Source organism: Gossypium arboreum, chromosome 5, assembly GCF_025698485.1.
Source record: "Gossypium arboreum isolate Shixiya-1 chromosome 5, ASM2569848v2, whole genome shotgun sequence".
NCBI classification, from domain to species: Eukaryota; Viridiplantae; Streptophyta; class Magnoliopsida; order Malvales; family Malvaceae; genus Gossypium; species Gossypium arboreum.
The window spans coordinates 82,987,267-83,006,354 of NC_069074.1; the positions used below are offsets into that span (position 1 = coordinate 82,987,267).

At 31.9% G+C, this 19,088-nt stretch overlaps 1 protein-coding gene across 1 annotated transcript; it reads right to left on the reverse strand.

Moving 5' to 3' along the window:
* Positions 1-16,422: 16,422 nt before the first annotated feature.
* On the reverse strand, positions 16,423-18,749 carry LOC108451574 (receptor kinase-like protein Xa21). Its single transcript, XM_053027610.1, has 2 exons — positions 17,581-18,749; positions 16,423-17,449 (listed from the first exon to the last, which is right to left on the reverse strand). The coding sequence occupies exons 1-2, from the start codon at positions 18,747-18,749 to the stop codon at positions 16,774-16,776; spliced, it is 1,845 nt and encodes a 614-aa protein (XP_052883570.1). The 3' UTR covers positions 16,423-16,773.
* Between the last annotated feature and the right edge of the window lie 339 nt (positions 18,750-19,088).

Genomic DNA, 19,088 nt, shown 5'->3' on the forward strand with positions numbered 1-19,088 from the left:
TTTTATCAACTTTGGATGATCCTAATAGAAAACTTTGCACAAAGAATCAAGATGGTCAGAGGAGCTATTGCAGTCTCACGAACGCCGTAAAGTTGGCCGGACTTGTTGCCGTTCCTCCTAAAGTTGATTGGTGATCAAACTAGCATGAAAGAAGGTAAGAAATATAGCATTTGTGCTCTAATTAATACTATTGCTTTTTGTTTCCTGATCTTGAACATTTTCTCTTCATGTTTCGGTGGTTTGATAGCCATCTTAGATGGCTTACGTAGATGCCTTTTTTTGTAATAACTTAGTTTTGAATGATTGATGGCTATTCTTTCTAACCTTTTCCATAAAGTTCTATTTGTATTTAAGTGTGTTATTATTAGTATACTCGAGAATTTGGTGTCCGTGAAGGATTCATTGCTTATTTATGTTTTTGTTGTTATTAAGGAGGTTTGTGTAGATATAAATCTTCTCATCTGGTTATCTATTATTTTTCCCTTATATATTTTTTTCTTTTTTATCTTAGATTAGTTACTGTTTACTATTTAGTCATATGGAAACTGATTTACCCTAGGCTGTAGCTTTGAAACAATTAGAGGTAGCTAATTTCATGAGAAGATTTCTAGTTTGATTTTGCCTATGTCATAAAAACTTGAATTGATAGATGAAAAAATATTGAGTTAAGTGATAACCTATATTACATTTTAAAAAGAGAATGTATGTTTACATTTTGAAGGTAATATTATTGAAAGAGACAGATACAAACTTCAAATATAATATTAACAGTAAATTTGACAAGAAAAATATTTAAAAAATCATAAAAACTTTGAGTTTTAAACCAAAAGAGGAAGGGCAAATGTTAAGTTGAAATTAGAAACCTGTTGATTGTTTACCCGGGAGGCCTCTGAGCAGGAACTGTGTTTGTACTTTGCATTTCGTGTTTAAATGGTTTAAATTTTCATATAAATTACAAGAGAAATAATTTGCTTTTTTTCACAAGGTACATCCACTATCTTGTTTTTAGCGTTAGTAACAATTGTGGTTGTTTTGAGACCTCATGATTAATTAAAACTAATAAGTAAAAAAACCATCAATAATTGAGGTTTTTTATATGATATAAGATATTTTTATGCTGTTATATCATTCATAAAAGTTAATTTTTTTTATTATGTTATGTTAATTTTAGATGTTAACTTTGAAGTCCATTTGTAAGGTGATTTTGCTATTCATTTTGCTCTTAGATTAATTTGTCCTTGTAGTAACTGAATGTTAACTTTATATTTTGCAGGAGTTGAGAAGGAAAGAGGATGCAATAGCACGAGGTAGGTTTTTTTTTTATTTTTTTATCTTGATGAGTCAAGAGTTTATCCATTACCAGTTTGATTTTAACATGAGTCCCTTAAACATCTTTTGCTTTTTTCTTCCAAAAGTTTAACATCTTTCCATTAGAGTTTCATCGTCAAATTTATCTCCTCTTCCTTTTGATCGACATTTTCAATACTTTGGGTTCAAGATCCCCTATATGCTAGAGGTATAGAGTTCAAACTTTGGCATAAGCTTGTTTTTCAGCAACTATGGCATTTTTTGCTCATCTTCATCGATTAGACATTTCAAAGTGACTAAAGATAATACCAAATTTGTTTGAATGAAAAATAATTACTTTATCAATGCTATTGGACATAGAAATTAAGATTATGATAACTAAAAACCTGTGATATTTGTGAGCTTAATAAAAAAAGTGAAACATGTTATGAGTCACATGAAATCGAGAAAGGAGATAGACATTAAACACGTGAGGTTTGTCATGACATCTCCTTTAACATTCATTTGACCCTTTTTGTCTTTTTCATATATGCTACTTATTTTCTTTTTGAGGCCTTTACAAGTCCATCAACATGAAACTGGACTTATGCCTGTCACTTATTTACAGCGACATTAGCATTTACGATTAGCCTAGCATCAATTTTTTTATTATGGGTTTACTTTTTACTGATTTCACTTTCGTTACAGTAAATGGTATAGCTACTTTCCTTGTTTTGCTCAATCAGGTGACCGAGATTCCGTTTAACAATTTTCTTTATTGCTGGAACAAGTCTTAACCAAGATCAAGATCAAAGTACTTCACTGAGTTATATATGCAGGCATTGCAATACTTTGGCTTCATCTAAAGCTTGAACCAGCCCTCTGTTATATATTGTTTCTTCTTCTTTTCTGATCTTTTTCCTTTGATTAATGAGATGTGATGATGATTTGACATTATTTTCTCACCAGGATGAATTATGTTTTAGAAATTCTAATACTTTGTGCGTCTATGTGTGTGTGTGTGTTTTTTATGTATTAAATTACATATTGAATCAATGTTTATGTATTAAATTTAAATTCATTAATTTTATATTTAGTTTTGAAGTTTAAATTTTAATGGAAAATTTAATTTAATTAATATTTTTATTTATCCTTAAATGTATATAGTTTAAAGTTCAAATTTCAAAATTAAACATAATATAATATTTAACATAGAAATAAATATTATTAATTAAAATAAAATAATTTTTTAAGATCATTATTTTTAGCGGCGTTTGCTAAAAAAAAGCCGCTAAAGGTCATGGTCTTTAGCGGCGTTTGCGAAAAAAGTGCCGCTAAAGGTCACGGTCTTTAGCGGCGTTTTCAAAAAAAGCGCCTCTAAAGGTCATGGTCTTTAGCGGCGTTGCATATAGCGACATTTTTTGCGGCGCTTGGGAAAGCGCCGCTAAAAGTATTAGCGGCGCCTAAAAACGCAGCTAAAGGCAAAAAAAAAATGCCGCTAAAAGTCTGTTTTCCTGTAGTGGTTGTTTTTGAAAACGTGCCCTAAAGCTATCCAATTTCAACAGTTAAAATAAGTAATACCTATCTTAGTAATACATATTAAATCCATCAAAAATAATTAAGCGGCCTTATTACTTTTAAAAAACCCAAAACTTCAAACGTAAATAAAAGGATGTCCAGTTCACCAGAAGAAAACCAAACTTTCAGAACGGGTGGCTACTCCGAATTCCCTCATAGCTCCAAGCCCACTATGGTTGGGGATTTCCTGCGTGGATGAAAATAAAAGGGGTGAGTTTGGGGAAACTCAGTGTGTAAGGAAAACCCATTCAAAGCCCAAGTCAGCTCAAGCCTATTGGGCCTAAGGCCATTCAGGTAACAGTGGTACTAGACCAGAGCCCTTTTCAGATTACAATAAACTGGGCCTTAGCCCCTTATTCAGATAATAGTATGGCCCATAGGCCCATTTCAAAATACATGCAACATCAATAACATATGCAAGCCCATTTGGGGAGACTACTCAACCCACCAACCACTACACTCCACCGTATCAGCCCTACACACCATGTGGGAATAGCTCAACCCACCCAAATTTAACACTCCACAGCTTCTGCCTTTTGCTGCTCAGATTATCAATAATTGAGGCAAAGCCTCCAATAGGTGGACAAGCCACTTTCAAGACTTTCTCCGTCAATATCCCAATCCCATGCGCCAGATAATAACAACATGGCATGCAAGAAATAACAACAATCAAACATGCATTTAGGTCAATTTAACCCTAGGGGTATTTCGTAATTTATCTACTAGGGGTAAAACTCAGAATTTTCCATTTTAAAGGTATTTCAGAATTTATCTATTTTAGGGTTTTATGCATATTCATACTTTTCACGATAATGTAATCACGTCTTGAGGGTTTTTACCGAATTGGGCCCGTTGGCCCATCATTCCAATTTTGGCCCATTAAGCCAAAAAATATCGAGGCACGTAAATCATGCACTTTGCGTCTAAATTTTGCAGCTTACCAAAAACATTAATCGATTTACCTCACGAGCATTCACAAGATCAGAATCTACAAAATACCTGCTTTCGCATTTTGGCTTTTCGACTTTTCGACTTTTACCGATCCAGACTAAGAAAGAGGGTGTTAGTTACACACATTTTATGACGATATCTTGACGAGATCCACACACGAACCGCCTACAATTGGATTACTAACACGTTAATCTAACTATTCAAATACAAACTACGATTAACCCCTTACAATATTCGGCCAACCACACCTACAGATCAGAGTAAGCTTATAAGAAATCAATAAGCAACTCATTAACAAATTTTTGTCAGTGTTTACCACATAATTATAATTTCACTGCAAGTTGTCTTCTTGAGCAACAGTCACTAAGTCATTTATAACTGGAGCTATGAAACTCCAAATCAAGTGCTGTTAATTTTTCTTGAAAATAGACTCATATATCTTCTATCCATAAAATTTTCATAATTTTTGGTTTAGCCAATCAATACCAGATTTTTCTCAAAGTTTCCCATGTTCCACTGTTTGACTAATCTGACCACTCTTCATTACGAATCAAATTTCTCATTGTACAGAATTTAAAATATGTTCTTGTTTATTTCATTTGAAACTAGACTCAATAAGCTTTAATTACATAATTTATGCAACTTCTAACTCATCTCCCACAATTTATGGTGATTTTCCAAAGTCACGTTACTGCTGCTGTCCCAAGCAGATTTATTACCAAATCACTCTTTCACACCTAACTTGCATGCTTGTTATTTAAACATGTATATCACCAATCAATCATCACATATCTATGATTTTACTTAAGTATAATCTCCATTTCATCATTTTAAAGCACAACATGTTAGCCGATTTTTCCCCTTAGCATCTAAGGCACATGCATGCTCATTTGTTTGGCTCAACTTCACCTATCTTCCATTTTTCATCAAAAGAACATGAAACAACAACCATTTCCTTCATTTTAATTCATGACTAAATGCTCACAACACAACTAAAAACCAAAATATGCTTCAAGAGTTAAGGTAGAATCAAGAAGAACTCATGAACATCAAGATAGAAGCAAACTACCATGAACTTACCTTCAATTTTCTTCCCCCAAGTGACTGAACATTCAAGAGCTTTCTCCTCTCCTTTCTCTTTTCTAACTTTCGGCTATGATGAACAAAGATGGACAAACTTTGTTTTTTTCACCCCTTTTTCTTTTAATAAAATTTCATATTTCATCCATTTAATTCTTTAATACAAAAGACATGAAATGCCCATCATGGAACATTTACCTAACCCATTATCATGGAACATTTACCTAACCCATTATCATGGAACATTTACCTAACCCATTATCATGGAATATTTACCTAATCCATTATCATGGAACATTTACCTAACCCATTATCAATTTGTACCATGAATTATGGATATCAAGTGCATATTTTGTCTACAACAACATGATGGCTGGCCACTTCATGTAAAATGGGAGGTTTGTCATGCAAATCCTCCTATTTTGCACTCCTATTTATTTGGCCACTTCAATTTAGCCTATAGCATTTTCAAACATTTTCACATAGGTTCTAATTCATAATTTCACCCCCTTTTGTTATGGAACAAAAAGTAACTAAAATTGTCGGGTTCTATCTTAAGCTTGGGCCTTCTAGAGGCCCACTAACATAATTAAACCTATGCCAACATTCACAGAATTCCCGAAAATTGGGGCGTTACATAACCTATCATTTAACATTCGAGAACATTCATGGCATAACCCTCAACCTTTAAAAATTTTATAAATTAACCCTTGGGCTAGCTAGAGTAAGCTAAAACGATTACAAAAACATAAAAATTATTAAAAACGGGGCTCGAAATCACTTACATGCACAAAGGAATACCAACTGAACCTTCAAACCCTAAAAATGGCTATTCTGCCTTCAATTTTCGGTGGAGAAGATGAATAATGAAGATGAAGAATTTCTTTTGTTTTGTTTAATTTAAGTTTAATTGATCATTTATCATTTTATCCTTTAAAAATCATCATAATTTCAACAAAACCTTGCCATGTACATCCACTATCTCATTCGAATGATTTATTTACCATTCAAGCCCTTTGATTTAAGATTTCAAAGCTATTGAACCCTTTTAACTAATAGAACTCAACTTTTACCCTTTTTATGATTTAGTCATTTTCACTTAATTAACCATGTAAACATCAAAATTTCTCAATGAAATTTTACTACGACCTTATTAAAATCCCGTAGACACTAAATAAATAATAAAATATTAATTTACTTGTCAGAATTGTGGTTCCGAAACCACTGTTCTGATATAACTGAAAACGGGTTGTTACAACTCTCCCCCTTAACGAAATTTTCGTCCCTGAAAATCTAACCAGAAAATAGGTTCGGGTATTACACTTTCATAGCTTCTTCCAGTTCCCAAGTAGCCTCTTAAATTTCATGATGTTTCCAGAGAACTTAGCTAAATTTATACTTTTATTTCTCAATTCTTTAACTTCTCGAGCTAAAATTCTAATAGGTTATTCACTGTACGTCATACCTGGCTGGATATCAACATCTACAGGTGAAATCATGTGTGAAGGATCTGATCGATACCGTCGTAACATTGATACATGAAATAAGTTATGAATCTTCTCTAACTCTGACGGCAAAGCCAATCAATAAGCCATTGGTCCAATCCTCTTAATGATCTTATACGACCAGATAAATCACGGACTAAGCTTTTCTTTCAAACCAAAATGGAGAACTTTTCTCAAGGCAATACTTTTAGAAATACTTAGTCCCCAACTTGGAACTCTATACCTTTTTTTTTGAAATTTGCATAAGATTTTCGACAATCAGAAGTAGCTTTCAAACTGTCACGTATCACTTTGACCTTTTCTTTGGTTTCTCAAATCAAATTAACACTGAATAACTTTTTCTTGCTCAGTTCAGTCCAATATAACGGAGTTTGACATTTCTGACCATATAAAGCTTTATACAGTGCCATTTTAATGCTTGCCTGATAACTGTTAGTGTATTGAATTTCAACCAATGGTAGAAATTTCTCCTCGTTACCTTCGAACTCTAAAATATAACATCGGAGCATATATTCAAGTATCCAAATTACTGGCTCAAACTAACCATCGGTCTGCAGATGAAATGCTGTATTAAAATGCAGTCGAGTACCCAGAGCTTTGTGTAACTTACCCCAGAATCTAGAAGTAAACTGTGGATCTCTATCAGAGATAATGGATACTGGCACACCTTGTAATTTGACAATCTCAGAAATGTACAATTCTGCCAACTTATCAAGTGAAAAATTCGTACGCACTGGAATGAAATGTGTAGATTTCGTCAAATGATCTACAATAACCCAAACAACATCTTTCTTTCTAGTTCATTGTAACATGTCAGACTTTCGTTAGGTAACTAATGGAAGAGATTAAAATATTTAAATTTGAAAATTTGAGTGACTAAAACGAAAAGTTCATAATTAGGTGATCAAAATAGAATGAATTGAATAGTTGTGAAACTATTATTGTATTTTAACCTTTAATTACTTTTTTTATGGATTTGCATTATTAATTTTAAATTTATAATAATGCATTGCTAAATAAATGCAAAAAGAAGAAAAAGTTATACACATTAATTTTTTGGAGAGGATAAGCATATCTAAATAATGATTATTTAGAGTTGAAAATTGTCCATAAATATTTTTGGCAATTTGTTTTTGAGGTGTATGGTTGATAAAGTATGACTAATAGATTATGAAGTGAAGCTAAATGTGTGTTTGGTTGGGTGGAATGTAACACCCTAAACTCGACCTAGACGTTACGACCAGATCAGAAAGTTTTACGTAATTGTTTGAAAATTCAGTTCTCATATAATTTTGAAATCCATTTTGAATTCTTAAAATTTCGAATTATTTGAAAACATTCTTTGTCTAGCTATTTTGTTGAAAACACTATTTGCTTATATTATAAAACTCATAATTTTGTAGCGGAAAATTCTTATAGCATTTTTTTAAACCCTATCCTTATTTCTTGAAATTCGTTACTTTTGCAGGAAATAAAAATGATTTTATCGATAAAATATTTTAACGACATTTTATGTAAATCGAAAATAAAAGCCTCAAAAACAAACCAGAACGGTTAAAAATTCCAAAATTTACAAAACACTAAAATTCTCAAAATTTAAATAATTAAAATAAATGCAATATCTTTTATAACCGAGCTCCCGTCGCACCGACCAGCCTAAGTCTTAGGATTACTTGAAAATATTAGTTAAATAGAAAGTGAGTTTTCGAAAATCAATGTATAACGATTAACTTAAAACAATTAAAGCATATCAAACAGATTTAACAGTATCAAAGTCTTAACAGAATAATACAGATACATATATATATATTTTTCCTACCCCCATTCGCTACACTCCATCTCCGACCATCCCAACATACCACATGGGGTATAAAATATCCATCCAACCCTACACACCACTTAGTGCTGTTTAAGACACTTATGGAAGAATTGCAATTACGCTACCAGATAAATATCGAATTGTTGCCTTTTCAAATATACTTCCTCCACATAGTAAAACCGATCCCAATAGCAGATACAGTATATAACAATAATCAGTAATAAGCATAACACATACATATAGCATAACTGATGCAAAACATATTTCGTGCTTATACCAGTTTTCCTATAGCCCATTACATAATTTACTTGTCATATGACGTTTCAGATATAGAACAAATATCAAAATTCATGCAAACAGTTGACTAACTTTTTATATTTTTTGGTCCATTTAAGCACATACCAACTCCAAGGAAGGCCCATGGTCAATTGGAGTGACGTGAACGACCTTAGGAAAAATTTTAGAATATGGCCCAAATGGCCCAGATCGTGTATCACACACAGCCCAGCACATGGCTTGTCACACAACCATGTGTTGCACAAGGCCAACCACACGGCTTGACACATGACCGTGTGGCGCCGTTCACTAATTTTTGGGTTTCTCGTTACACACCTAGTTCTATTTTAATACGAAAGCACCCACAAGATAATCAGTACCTAATACGACAACCAAATCACCAATTGAGACAATTTTTCTCAAACCCGATTTACAAAATCAATTTTACTAATAACAAAGCTAATGATGAAATTCAGTCCAAATCTCCAACTTTGATTCTTATCCTCAAGAAAAAGTAGTCCAAATAACGGTCCTAAGTCGTCGAGTAACTAATCGCCTTGTGAACTATACCTAAAACTAAAACAATTGATTAACATCGATAAATCACCCCAACCAGAACTCAACATAATCAAAGTTAACGAAGGCAAGATTTCATAACAGAAGAAGTGGGCAATACTTACGCAAGAATCAAATTACACTAAACATAGTAGAGTAACCACCACCGATTTGGAAAGGCATAAAGAACAACATTCAGGAATGAACAAAAGATTAAGAAAAGAATAAGAGTAGGAAAAAGAAACGAAAATATAGGGCCTTCTCTACTAATCCACATGAAAGAAAAGAAAGGAATAAAGAAAAAAATAGAATCAGAAAGGGAAAGAAAAAACTAGAGAACATGAAAACAAATGAGAGCAAAAAATGGGGATTGAAATTGTAGAAAGCCCAATTTGCCCGGGGCCCAAACCAACACCAGAAACCAAAAACAAAAATAAAACCAAATCCAAATAAATTAAATAAGTCCAAATTATCGAAGTCCATTTACAAGTCTAATTTACAAGCCCAATACATAAAATGCAAAAAAACCCTAGACCCAAAAGTACAAAGCCCGATAGGCCAAAAATTTTAAAGTTCCTAGAAACCTTAGGGTTCCTCTCTTACACCACAACCAGCCTCCAGCACCTCCATCGCCATACGCCACCACAGCCGTACCTTCACGTAGCCATCATCGTACCTGCAAAAAGGACAAGAAAACAACAGAAATTGTAGCAAAAAATAGGAACGAAATGTATTGTTTTTTTTCTTTTCTTTTCTTCTTTCGGCTATAAAAAGCCAACATAATCACATTGTATTTTTTTTACAGACGCAATCAATAGAAAAAAAAAATCTAAAAGTCGAAAAAGGTGATTTATTTACCTGATATTTTTATTTTATTTTTATTTTATTTTTTATATTTTGTAAAAAATAAAACAATAAGGAAAAGAGAGGTTTTACCTGCACCGTGCCAGAGAGGGAGAGAAACGAAATGTTTCCCTTTTCTTTTCACTGGATTTGGTCCATCTTTCGGGGATTTCGGTCTCAGATCCATGTTCCATAGGCGACAGGCTTCGAAAAGGGCTGAAAAAGCCCAGTTTTGTGCGCCTCCGACCACCGCCTACAATGGAGCCACAATGGAGGCTTATCGCTCCTTGGCTAGGGTTTAAAGGGGGGCTTGAGAGAGTTGAGAAGAAAAGAGATTTTGAATTTTTTTTTAAAAAATTCACTTTATAAGCACACAAAACGGTGCCGTTTTGGTGCCAGTGCGCATAGGCCAAAATAATGTCGTTTCATCCCTTAAACCTACTCCTTAACCTGATCCGTCCAAGGGATCGGCGCCTTTTCAAACTTTTGGGTTATTTACTGCTTCATCCCTTCCATTTTTTTAGATCTTTCAATTCGGTCCCATTTTGTTTTTTTTTAATTTTTAAATTTACCTTATAATTTTATTTTTGTGCCATTTTAGTCCTGGGATAAAACGCTGTGCATAGAAGGGCCAGGGATATTTTTCCTTTTGGCCCTCAATACTTTCAGCACGTTGCAATTTGGCCCATTTTGTTTTTTTTTCTTTTAATTTTGCCTGATGATTTCATAATTATTTTATTTTCGTCCCTTAAGAATCGAAGCGCATGAGAACTTTGGGAATAAATTCCCCTTTCGGTCCCTTGTTGTTTTTCACCCATTTATTTTGATCCTTATTTGTGTTTTATTAATTGTTGCATTTTATAATCTGTACCCCATATTTGATTCTCGATTGCAATTTAATCCTCAACCCTTTTAACTTCAATTTCTTTTATTTTTTTGTGTTTTAAAATTTGTTTTATTAAATATTTAATTTAATAATTAATTAATTAATTAATTTATTTAACCCTTTTATGATTAAAATCCATTTATTTATCTTCCTTTTACTTATATATATTATTTATTATTACTTGTCATACAAGCCCAAATTTGCCTGTGCCCATACACATGCAATAACCAAAAAAATTATAATAAAAATAAATAAATTAAATAATAAAACATATAATATATCAACAAGCTCACATCAAAGGATAAAATAAATAATAAAACAAATAATATATCGGTAGTGATGTATAAATGAATTTTAAAATAAATATCAAAGAAGAAAATTAAAGTAAGCATATAAAAATAATATACATTAATTTAAATAAATAATATATATATAAATTAAAAATAGATTAATATAAATAATATATGTAAGAATACTAATGTACAAGGATATTTAAATGAACATTATATAAATTTTTTAAACAAAGAAGTATGGAAGAGAATTTTAAAATAAATAGCTATATAATAAAACAAATAAAACATATATACAAATGCAGGTATAAAAATAATATTCGAAAACAATGTAGAATTGATAACATAATTCAAAATTATATGTTAAAATAGTTTTAAAAAACAAAATAATAGATAACTTAAAAGAAATAATGAATTACATAAACTAAAATAAATGACTTAATTGAGATAAATACAAACTAAAAAGGGTAGTAAATAAATAAAATAAACCATTGAAATAAAATCAAGGACTAAAACACAATGCGCGCAAATCAAAGAGGACTAAAAAAAGAAATAAACCAAATCCTAAAACGAAATGTTTAAACGTGGACTAATTTGAAATAGTGCGCAAATTCCAGGGAAAAATTAAAAATAAAGAAAATTAGAAAAGGACCTAATCAAATAGAAGCGTGAAATATAGGGACCAAAATCGAAATATCCCTTCACCTAAAAAACGCGCGGATCCCGAGGGTAATCGGGTCAGGTTGAATTGGGTCGCCCTATGCGACGTCGTTTTGAGGCCACTAAAATAGGCTTCAAACGACGTCGTTTTCTCCCTTTTATAAAATCAAACATTTCCTCCGAAAAAAATGAAACAATCGACCCTTTCAAAACTAAAACCTTAGCCCCTTTTGATCACTCATTTGACCGACCAAAACAAACCACCAATCGCAAGCAAAAAAAAAAAACAAAAAAAAAGAACTCTCGATCTTGGGCTTTATTTTGACGAAGGAGACGAAACTCCAACGACCGAACCCTAAAATGATTCAAGTGAGTTCTTCTTTGTCCCAATCTTTTTTATTTTATAACAAATGCCAAATGAAAGAAAGAACAAACAAAAAAACGATGAAAATCTTACTCCAATCGAAATAAAATCATAAGAAGGAAAATCACCTTCTGCCAAAAACCCTTTTTCCATACTTTGATTGCTTAGTATTTGTATGCGTAAACTTTACAAAAAATCTTCGACCCTTTTTATAGCCAATTTACAGAATAAATAATAAAAGAAAAATATAAAGAGGAAAAAAACTTCGATTTTTGCTATCATTTGCTGGCTTATTTTTCTGTTATTGGTACTATTTTTGTTGTTTCTTCTCGCAGGTTCTATTATGGAGATGGCCATATGGAAGAAGAGGCCGTTCGTGGTAACGTGGAGGCCGTACGTCTCTAGGAGGCCAGCTGCGGCACAAGGGAAACCCTAGGTTTCTGTTTGGCTGATCTTAGGTCTAAGTTTTGGGCCATTGGGCCCTTTAAGGTTAATTTGGGTTTGTAATTGGGCCCGTGTAGTTTTGTAATAGACTTGGACTGCTGATTTTATTATAATTTTTTTGGTTATTGCATGTGTATGGGCCCGGGCAAATTTGGGCCTGTACAATTATTATTTTATCTATTATTATTTACTTACACATGTTTTATTACAAATTGTGACTTTAATTTTATTTATATTCTACTTTGATGATTTATTTTCAATATTTTTATAAACCATTTTCCTTATATTTATTTATGTACTTATTTATTTGTTTCTTTGTCTTATTTATATTTATTAGTATCTTCCTTTTAGTGTACTGTTTTGTCATTATTGTTGTTATCGTTATTATTTATTTTGTTTATTTCATTCGCCTTTGTGTTTATTCATTTTAATTGTTTATTATTTTAATGTATTACAAAGTTTAGATTTCATTATTATTATTATTATTATTATTATTATTATTATTATTGTCATTATTCTATGTTAGTTATCCTTTTATTAGATTGTACATATTAGCATTTAAGTAGCATACATATTATGTGATTATCGAGAATCATTTTTATTAGCATATTCATATTGTCGTTATTCATCAACGTAACCTTTTTTATTCATACATCGCTTTAATATTGCATTAATTTTCCCAAAATTCAAAAAAGGAAAATTTTTAAAATAGGCAATATTTTGCATTTTGGAGATTCGAGAAGTTTCAATTTTTTTGTTAAACCTAAATAGCTAAATATCCTTTCAAATTTTAAAATACATGGATTTTGAATAAAAATAAAGACAATATTCTGCGTTTAGAAACTCGAAAAGATTGTGCCCTACCTTATGGGGTTTCGATCTTTCTTGTTGGATCTGAACAACCGAATATTTTTAAAAAAAATCAAAGTACAAATTTTAAGATAAAACAATTAAAAGGCAAACTTATTTTTGAGGGTTCAAATGTCGTGTCCTAACTTACTGGATGTGACATTTTGACATCTTGAGACAAGAAGGCCTTTAATGCTCGTTTCAATTTATTCAAGCATTTCTTTTTAATTAACATTAATAAAAAAGGGATCATATTTTAATTCTTTCCTAGTTTTCAACTTTCGACATTTAGACATTAATTAATCAATTAGGTACCAATTTTGGGCGTTACGAGGGTGCTAATTCTTCCTCGTACGTAACTGACTCCCGAACCCGTTTTCTCGAATTTCGTAGACCAAAATTGTTGTTTTAGTAAATCAAAACATTTTATTAAAACGATCAAATTATGAGGTGATCCGATCCCACCTCATAAAAATGGATTGGTGGCGACTCCCCTGTTAATTATCGTTTTAAAAATAAAAGTCGACCCCATTTAAAAAAAAAGGTTTCAGCAGAAATTATTTTAATCAATTAATTCCCTACCATTTAAAAAAACAATAAAATAAAATAAATATCTTGATAACCACCCACTAAACTTAGATAATTACCTTGATTCTTTCAAGAATTTGAATTTAATCAAAATTTATCTACTTGAACGACACAAAGCATAAAAATATTTCACTTGCTTGTGTGGAAGCTTGAATACATGACCATAGAGTACTCAAGAACTTAACCACTAAACCAACAAGTTTATTCTTGTTATAAATTTAACGATAATAATTTTTAAGCTAGATAAACAAAGATAGACTTTGGAACAAAAATAATTAAATTTTTCCAAAGAAGTGCAACTTAAACCCAAAACCTCAAACTCACAATTAAGACAATTCACCACTGAAACAAACACTTAGTAGTGACAAAATTTAACAAATCATGTATGGGAAATTTGGGGCATTATATGAAAAGTGGAGGGATGGGAGAAAGGAGTGAAAAAGTGGAAATAAAATAAATTTTGAGTGTGCTTAATTGGAAAGAAACTGAGAGAGAAGAAGATAGGAGAAATGATCATTTTTCATTCCAATGAATAAAAATGAATCATTCCAAATTGGAAAGATGAGATGAGAGAAAATGAGAAATATGTGTATGTTAGTTTAAAATTATGCATTTTTTAAATGATTTATTTTCTTTCCTTTCATTTTTTTTCAACTCTACCAAGGAATGAATGGAAGTAGAATGAAAATTGAAAGTAGAAAACTAGAAGGATGAAAAACATAATTTTTATTTTCATTTTTCCATTTTTCCTACCAAACACAACTATGAAATTTTCTACCCGTTTAATCTTCCATTCTTTCAATTTTTGTTACACTAAAAGCAAAACTTAAATGTTGAAAATTTAATTCCATAGCAGATAGATTACGAAGTGAAACTAAATGCTAAAATGATTATATTATGAATATGAAATCTCCACTAATTCTGAAACTGTATTACCAATGGAGAAGTAATGATTTCTAATTGTGAAAATGTGACGAGAACAGGTTTACTTTTACAAGGAAGAATTTTTTGAGCATCCTTATTTTTACAATTAAAAGCCAACTCCATAGCCAATTTGCTTTGACAATGAACTGTGTATCTTCAAGACTTCCAGCTTCAGTACAGATTAAGTTGAGCATTGGATGATCTTGCCAAGGCTTCTCAGACCATTGCACTTCTTCCACTATATTCAGCATTTCATGGAAATATTCATGCAATACTATTGGTAACATGGCTCTCTGACATTAGAAAAGTAGCAAAATTTGTGGAACTTTGATAGCCCCATTAAAAATAAGGAAAGATGGGTTCCATTCTTCTTATTAATCTCCCTTTTTTCCCCTTGATTAAGCACTGGTTATTTGCAAGTAAAAAGCATAGTTGGATTAGATTGTAAAATTGGCACCTAAAAACATAATTTTCATTTTAGCACAGGGTGATTTAGATGAAACAACTCTAATTATTAAAACAAATGCTGAAAACACATTAACAGAAAGGAACAAACCTGAAGAGGCAAGGAAGCTCAACCAGGACCACTGTGATCTATTTGTCTCTACATTAAACAATTAAAGAAGATTAGATAGAAACTTAGAGAACACCTCCAAAGAGATAAGCTTTCTTCAATTCATCAAATAATTACATAAATTTCTTAAATTGCAATCAAACATAACAAACCTTACACTTGACTAAAAGTAAATCAGCTTCCTCATCATTTAGGCTTCTCTACCAAGCAATGTTTCAAATGTTACAAGGCTCTGCATGGAACCCATGGACAGGTTTTAGGAGGCCTCTCTGATACAGAAACAATATGAAGTGCATTAACAGCTCAACAACTCCTATTGGTAGGAAATTCAAACATCCTTAGTTTAAGAAAATTACATTTTAATAGATCAAATTCAGTATAGAATATCTTTACCTTGTTCTTAGCTTGGTGCCTTTGACTTGTCAGCTATGTTACAATATAATACAGTTGCTTTAACTCATCTTCTGGGGTTCGATACCTCAAAAACTTTTAACGCCAATGACAAGATAACAAATAATTTAACAAGTAAATGAAATTGAAATGCATACCTTAAAACTCCTTTTGGGTACAAACGTAAAAACACATTTTACCGAAAAGAAAGCAAGGAAAAATCCAAATATAGAAGTACAACAATGTTGAAATCCCAAGAAAAGATAAAAGAACATAAAAATTAACTAACACAGGCAAGTAAGTAGGCAAATAATCAGTCTAACACATAGAAATAACTTAATCCCCCAATGCTATCATAGAGTGAAATTGTTGAAAGGGTCTGCTTCTGCTACTAGTTCTGCTGTTGAGAGACTTGCAAAGAGATCCTAGTACATAAGGGCAAATGAGTGAGCAAAGAGTTTACGTATTATATATAGAACATGATACATCGAGGATGAATCTTATATATATATGGTTAACATACAAAAATAAAATTAAATATGGAGTTAAACACATTACCAAGAGTAAGTTAATAACCACAAGCATACTCATCGTTGGATGATGTTTAGAAACGTTTGTTTGATTTTCTTTAGCTCAACCACAACATCCTTCATATCTTTTCTTTCTTCTGGCAACTCAGCTGAACAATCCAAAGCTAACTCCAGGATAGAAGAAATACAATTTACTTTAATGACAAAATTCTCATCCTCTCTTCTTAATAAATCAGCATCCACAATGTCTATCATTCCTTCAGATAATAATCTTTTCACCCAATGCCTTATGGTCATTTCATCACCAAAAATTTCATCTGTTGGCTTTTTCCTAGTGAAAGTTTCTATTAGGACAATTCCATAACTATAGATGTCACATTTTATAGAAACAATTCCCGTTGATCCAAATTCTGCATTTCAAGCATAAGCAATCCTGAATTATTTCTAATATGTTTGTTGCTATATATAGACATACACGAAAAATAATCATTAAAAAAACTCCAAAATTCACCTGGTGCCATATAACCAATAGTTGCAAGAGTCATGGTTTGCTTCACTACATCACCTTCTCCCAACAATTTCGCAATGCCAAAATCTCCCACATGAGCAACCATGTCTTCATCTAGTAGAATATTGCTTGGTTTTAGGTCACAATGAATTATAGGTGTTGGATGTCCACTATGGAGATATTCTAGAGCAGCCGCAACATCTACCATTATGTTGATCCTTTGTATGATATCAAGGAAACAACTGTTTGAATGTAACCATTTCTCAAGATTTCCATTAGACATGAAACCAAGCACCAAGGCTTTGAAGTCAACATTGGAGCAGCAAGTAATGACCTTGACAAGATTACGATGAACTATGTTACGCATAGCTTCACATTCAATGTCAAAACTCCTAAATGCTCCTTCTATTTGCAGATTGAAAACTTTTATTGCAACTTCCATTCCATCTGAAAGCCTCCCTTTATATACATATCCAAAACTTCCTGAACCAAGCATATTGTGCTCGTCAAATCCACTAGTTGCCCGTGAAAGTTCGGCATGTGAAATTCTTCTCCATGTTCCCAAACATAGTGAATCATATCCGTAATTGGTAGAGTTGTACTCCTAATTCGGTATCTTCTATACATAATAACTAAGACTAGTAGTACCATGACAATACAAATTATTGGTAAACCGTACCTCAAATCATGCAATACACCCATCTTGGAATTTTTGCGGATGTCATTTTTGCAAGGTGGGACTAGCAATCTTGGTGGACCACAAAGTGCATAATTCTGCATGAATGATGTGCTCGGAAAGTTTGAAAAACATCCTTTGGTAGGAATTTCCCCTTCAAGTCTATTTAAAGACACGTTAAAATACTTAAGATATAAAAGCTTTTCCAAAGATTTGGGAATGACTCCAGAGAGATTGTTATTGCATAAATCCAAAAATGTCAAACTAATCAAACCACCAAATGATTCGGGGATATGACCATGTAGTATATTATTTGATAAATCTAAGAAAACCAAAGTTTGAAGACCCCCAAATGTGGACAAAATATCTCCTGTGAAAAGATTCCTTGATAAATTTAGTTTCAGCAGACTCTTCAAATCTCCAACATCAAGAGCATGTGAATTGTTAAGGTAATTTGATGATAAATCTACTTCTAATATATCTTTAAGTTTCCACAAAGTTGAGGGTATTGCAGAACTCAATTTGTTGGAATTTAAATAAAGATATCTCAAAGAAGTAATATTACCAAAACAAGAGGGTATGGATCCATGCAGCTTATTCAACCCTAAAGACATATCGTATAGTCTCTCCAAACCACAGAGGCTTTCTAAGATAGGCCCTCCTAATTTATTAAAGGAAAGATCTAGACCTTGGAGATTTCTCATTCCTCCAATTGATGTCGGAATAAAACCACTTAATTTATTATGGTCAAGTTGTAAAAGCAATAGGTTGCTTAAGTTACCTATTTCCATTGGAATATTGCCTTTAAGCTCACAATCAATAGCGTAAAAGTATATAAGCGATGCTGAAAGGTTCCCAATATTAGTAGGAAGAGTGCCATTCAAAGGATTTTCTGAAATATCTACTCTTGTCAAATTCTTGCAATTTGTCAAAGAAGAAAGAAAGGTCCACTCATTATTTATAGTAGATCCCATGGTCAAATAGTTGTTTGCTATTCGGAACCATTCAAGGTGTCGTAAGTTACCAAATGTTTCAGGAATTGGGCCAGAGAAGAAGTTATCTCCCAAGTCTAGAAGCTTAAGCATGGAAGCATTTAAGATAGAGTTGGGAATGTTTCCGCGAAGTTTATTTCGATGCAGCGAAAGAACATTCAGCTTTGGAGCCTCGATCATGGGTGGCAAGGTACCTGTAAAAGTTGCATCTTTTACTGTGTATATATATATATATATATATATATTCATTCAATACCAAATTCTCGATATATATAATACACAAATACATTTTAAAAGGAAAATTGTAAAACTTCAAATCAAATAAAAATAAAATTTTCACATGGAAAAATGCAATTAAATCAATCTTAAAAATGACACATAATAAGAAGTTTTGAATAGTAATTAGTCACTTATGATTTGTATTAAATAATAAAAATAAATAAAACCATTTGTAATAAAGTGTGCATAAAAATTAAAATAAAATTTTAATTAAATGATAAATTTAAGGTTTTACTTATT